The following is a 6,000-nucleotide window of genomic DNA, read 5'->3' as shown; positions in this document are numbered from 1 at the left end:
TATATATATGTATGTATGTATATATACTTTGCTTAGATCGCCATCTTACCTTTGCACTACTACTGCTGCATTCTCAGTTTTATACTTACTATGGAAGAATTGTCTCAACCTACCATTTTAGCTAGTTACAGAAAGGCGAAATTTAAATGTTCATGGCTAGGTGTTTGATAGATTTCAGCTTCATTACTTATGTTTTCCTCTATAAGTTCAAAATATAAATTAAGAACAGTAATAAGAATAAATAATTCAAGCAGATGCAGACAGATAAACAATGACAATTCAGTGAACAATACAAAATACATGATTAGCATTTAAGAGAAATGCTGGGAATAAGGACTAGAAATAACAATACTGAAATAATACACTAGCACTGCATTTTATTGACAAGAGAAATTATAGGAATTTTTAAAAATGGAAAACACATTTATAACAAAGCTGTAGCTTTAGTTTTAAACTTGAAAATACATGGAGCAATTTAAGGAAAGTGTTGATAACCTTAATTTATTTATTTATTTTATTTTATTTTACATTTGCTTACCAGGAAAGTCCGACTGGGCATAAAACCTTTTTTCAGAGGAGGCCCGGGGAGAAAAGCTCCATTGTTAGTAGAAAAAAAATCATATAATACAATGAAGAAAAAAATAGTAGCAGACATTTATAACGGTAAAAAGACTAAAACAAAATAAATTGGTCAAGTGGGAGACAAGACCAACAATCCTATATAACAATGTTTCTAGAAGTCAGTTCTTACAATAGTAGCTAGTAGTGGCATTGTATACAATGAGAGTGCAATTAGGATACTTAGTCTTATAGACAGGTAACATAGCAGCTGAAGACTTAAAATGTGATTGATATTAACAGTGAGAAAGAAAAAAAACAACATAAGGTAGTCACATGACTTAAGTTCAATGCTCATTACATATGCAATTAAAATTTTAAAATCAGCTAGTTCCATGGTTTGGTCTACCCATGCCCAGTACATGTACAAGCCTAGGAGATGATGAGGTGGGCTTTAATGTGATGCTTGAATTGTTTAAGCTAGTTATAGTTCTAATTTCAAGTGGTAAGGCATTCCACAGTTTAGAAATGTAGTAGGAGTAGAGAGAGACACCTGAGCTATTTGTACTCCTGGTTACTTCAATTAGAGCTTTATTAGTGGATCTTAGTGTACAGGTACTTGTAATAAAAAATATGTAAACAGTAAATAAAACTACTGCACTAATAGACCTGTTCAAATGCTCGATGTTAAACATCTACTGATTCATATGTATATTTTGTACTGTAATAGTTTGCCTTTATTCCGTACAAATGTAATCGCATTAGCAAATGAATGTGTAATTGTTAATGTATATTACCTTTTGTCTGTTCATGTATATTATTGAATGTCTGTTTAAAAGTGTTTGAACTCCAAAACATACAATTAATATGAATTTACCAACCTCATTTACGAACCACTGGCAAAATGCAGGGGAAATCCACTCCCGGGCATGAATTCCACACTCTATGAAGGCAGTTTTCTTACTTGTACTGCTCTTACCTAACTGGAAAGAGAGAACTGGCTTAATGTTATATGATGCACATATTAAGAATGTGAGATATTTCAGGTTCTGTGCAGTATAAAAATGCAAGAAAATTAAGATATTTGCAACACTTGTACATAGAAAAAAAGCAGATAATACAAAATAAAATCATAGCAGTAAGCAATCAACATGTGATTACAAAAGCACAATTAACATCAAATAAATATGACAGTAAATACAAATTTCAGTAGTTAAAAATGGTCACACACATTTGTGGTATTCAGAGAACTAAAGTATTTGCTTGAACTTTTTTAGAGAAATATGCTTTGAAAGCAATTTTCTATTCTGTGCAAGAGCTCAAATTCTTTTATATTGGTTGAAAACACTTCCCAAAATGTTAGTCTTACGGCTGAAAAACTGTGTTTGCAGCAGTGTATGTTGGCTTGCGTAGGCTGTAATAAGATTTTAGTTTTGGAATAGGATATAAGTTTGTAGGAGAAAGTTTCATGAGGGAGAAGCTCATACTGGTGGCATAAAGGAACAACTCCCTGAATATGGTCCAGGCAACTCCGGCTCAATTAAAGGCTGAAGTGCTTGATGGAGCAGACAGGGATGATGGCTGTGTCTGGCTTAGGATGGAAGGATGGTGTCCCCCACTCAGTGCATGCCACATATGTAGTGATATAGCCTTACTTGGAGAACAAAGACTTATCATAATAGGGGAACCAGTGCAGGGATGACATGGGTAAAGGTAGCTCTTAGTGCATGTTAAGCCACACATGTACAGCTAGAAAACCATAGGAGGTCCTTGTGGTGATGCAAGTTTTCATGTCAGCACCAGTGGAGAGGGTTAAGACAAGTAAAGTAAATGTCCTTATAGCAAAGATTCCGGCAAGGACACAAGCAACTCTTATGACTGCCTGAATGACTGCCCATTCAACTGATTCTGATCTCTATGGTTCAGGGAAAGTCATACCTTGGGGAATGAAAGGCCTCATCAGCTATTTGATTTATTGGTATCTGTCTAGCTTTTTGATGGACAACACAGTATTGATTGTGTGTTGGGGGGTAAGGGGATGAATCTTCATACTTTAGAGGGATTTGGGCAGTTTTCTGTTTTTTGTTTCAGGCAGATATTTTTATAAGCAAGGTGCACTCGAGCTGTGCTTATATAATACTTTTCCAAATTGCTATTCTTGTCTGTTATGCAAACTTTTCCAGGCCCAGAAAAGTAAACCATTTATTTTGGCCTTCATTTTTATATGTATAGTTAGAAATTTAACCTCTGGTTGAGCAGGGTACCTAGCTATTTAAAATAAATGATTATTTGTAGTGTTTATTGTTAATGTTTCTGATTTGCCATTGTGATGAGACTGATGCTAGTTTTTGTCTTTCGCAATCTGACATTGCTTTAGTTTTAGAGCTATTAATAAGAAAATTCATGCCTTACAGTCACTGAAAAGCAGGAGCAGGTCTGTTTAAACTTTTTTTTTTATGTTTAAATGAAAGTGGTTTTATGTGTGTGTTTGTATGAGTGAGTGGCTGTCTGTGTGCCTGCATATATATGTATGTGTGTGTGTGTGTGTGTGTGTGTGTGTGTGTGTGTGTGTGCGTATACATACATATATATATATATATATATATATATATATATATACAAGGCACTCATCATTTTCTTTATTATATATTCAGGAAAAATCTTATATAGTTCAGGAATTATTCCATCCAGTCCTGCAGCTTTATTATCTTTTAAATGTTTTATTTGCTCTTTCACTTCTGTTAGTGTTATTCGTTTATTTAATATGTTATTTTGTTGCATTGACACCTTAGTAGTTATATTTTCTTGAATAAAAGTATTTATTACATTATTTGTCTCCAAAAGTGGTGTGTTATTATTTATGTCTTTATAGTGGTTTTTGAACACTTCTAATATGCTCATTAAGTTAGATGTACTCTTAACTGAACCATCACTTTTATATTTAATTTCATTAATAAGATTTTGATTGTTTATTTTTTGGATTTTACCATTATTTTATGTAGATATTTGGGATTTACAGCATAAGAGTGTAATTTCAATTTTTCCAGGTTTATGGCTACCTTATGATTCAGAACTTCTAACTATTTTTGATTTAACTTAGTAAGTTTATGTGCTACTTTGCTATTTGGTTTTGCATCCATTTTTATCTTGTCCATGTTTTTTTTAAGTCTAAAAGTTCTTTGTCTCACTCTCTCCTTTTTTTAGGTTCCAAGATTTTATTCTACCATATGTATAAACTTTAAATGTGTCCCATATTATAGAGTCAGTCACTTCACCATTATCATTTGTGTCCATAAACATGTCTATTTCTTTCATTATCCATTCCCTAAAGTCTTTTAACTTAGCTATGTAAGCAGGAATTCTCTGTAGAAATCTTAAATCATCTGTATGCATAGTTAATGTAAAGTTTATAGGATTATGGTCCAAAAGTGGACAAGTCATTATAGATACGTCACTTATTTTAGAGTATATATTTGATACAAAGACCTTATCAATGTTTGTTTGTGTACCAAACCAATATGAATAGTGAGTATAAAATAAGGAATAATGTTCTCTTAGACCATGTATATCTTTAAGGTTCATCTGGTTTATAAAGTTGTTTAACTTCTTGGATTGAGATGTTGGTTTTATTTTACCATTTTTAGAAGTATCATTGCCTGATAATAGGCAGTTAAAATCACCTGTTGCTATAATTTCCCTTTTTGCATTTAAAGTAATCAGGTCCAGATATTTGTCAGCATATTTAGCCCTCAGTCCTAGTACCCAGTATGAATTAATCAAAGTCTGCATTCCTCATTATTAACATAAATACACAAATATTATCAAACAAAATGTTTTCAGAGCAAATAAAGTCACTAAAAATAAACTAAAATGTAATGGTTTGACTGAATTATATTTTTTCAACCGGTTTATTTCTTCACAGAAGAAAAGTTCACTATTCTTAAAACCTATTATAATTAATCAATATACATTTTACATGGTTTTTAACCAACCCAACATTGTCAAGGCAATCTTCTGGCAACATATATCAAAATTACATTTTTTGTCAACCTGCTCTCTTTTATTTCTGCTTCATAGATCAATAAATTAACATCCCTCTCTGTTGGTGCCTTACTAGAGTCCCATTTTCCAGTTATGGCTGTTATTTATTTATTTTTTTTTTTTTGGTTACTCCCAGCAGACAAATACTTACCATTTAAATTCTATTTCATTAGCAAATATCCCAATAGCAGGAATGTCCTCATTATCTCATTTTATTGCCACCAAACCCTGATAATATCTGTTCCAATTCCTATTTAAAAGGTACTGACTTTGAACAATACCAAAATATGTTCCCATGTTCCCTATACACCTTCATCACATCTCCAACAGTATACATCCTTAACAGGATGTGAATTTATGAAAGCACTTCCATGGAAATATCCTAGTGATGTGACTTTGTAATAATTGAGTAAATTTATTATTCTCGGGTCTCGCCACACTCACCCTGCATCATCTTGTAATATGTGATGGCATTAAAATGATATCATCCCACATCTTTATATCCATAATCTCTCTCAGAAGTTACTCCCACTCTTTTTGAAAACTCTCCAAATTTTTAACATTTTGTTCCTAAATGCTTTGTAGACTCTACTGACTAAATGTTTCATAATAAATACCTCCCCTCAGCTTCCAACAGGAATAATGACATCAACAGAGGTGTTGCTTATAGATCAGTTAATGTTGTACTTCATGCTGTCTTATTACTTCAGATTCTATTAGATATCACAGAAGCCCATATTTTTGCTATATTTGCCCCCAGAAGACCCACATATCCTTACAATTCATTTGCAATCAATACATTATTTTAGTCTTCCTTTCTGTTCAGTGATGTAGATGTCTTCTCTAAGACATTCCCATTCAACTTTCCAGTATGGATAATGCATAGTTAACCCACCTCTAATTTCTTATGATTATTTGTACCTATGTTCAAGACCAAAGACCATTGAGAAACACAGATTCCTTCAACTCCACAATAACCTTGCACATTTCAGCCTGTCTATCCAAATTAACTTGCATAATCAAACACTGTAAGTTTGACATCTACAGGAAGACAATTCCAAAGATTAATAATAGGTTGTGTCATGAATTTGCCTGGGAAAAGCCCAGTGTGTTCAATCCATCTTTATGTTCTACTTTAATTGTGTTTTAAAAACATTAATTTATTTATTTAACATTTGTTTACCGGGAAAGTCTGACTTGGAACAAAGCCAATTTTCACTGGAGGCCCAGGAAGAAATGCTCCAGATGTATGCCTTTGAAATGTGGGAGGAAACCAGAGCACCCGGAGGAAACCCACACAAATGCAGGGTGGACATGCATACAATGCACACAAGGCACTTGAGCCAAGAACTGAACCAGAGAACCTCTTGTGTGAGGCAACACCGCTACTGCTGCACCACT

The 6,000-nt window shown here is 33.2% G+C and overlaps 1 protein-coding gene across 1 annotated transcript in view; it reads right to left on the bottom strand.

The window, feature by feature from the left end:
* LOC122792897 (carboxypeptidase B-like) overlaps positions 1-6,000 on the bottom strand; it is a 531,601-nt gene that overhangs the window by 289,730 nt on the left and 235,871 nt on the right. Inside the window, exon 6 of the mRNA XM_044060455.1 lies at positions 1,440-1,541. Coding sequence (XP_043916390.1) covers positions 1,440-1,541 — 102 coding nt within the window. The remainder of the gene's footprint in view (positions 1-1,439; positions 1,542-6,000) is intronic.

Source organism: Protopterus annectens, chromosome 2.part0, assembly GCF_019279795.1.
Source record: "Protopterus annectens isolate FY-2018-M chromosome 2.part0, PAN1.0, whole genome shotgun sequence".
Taxonomy (NCBI): Eukaryota; Metazoa; Chordata; order Ceratodontiformes; family Protopteridae; genus Protopterus; species Protopterus annectens.
This window is presented reverse-complemented; position numbering and strand designations above follow the sequence as displayed.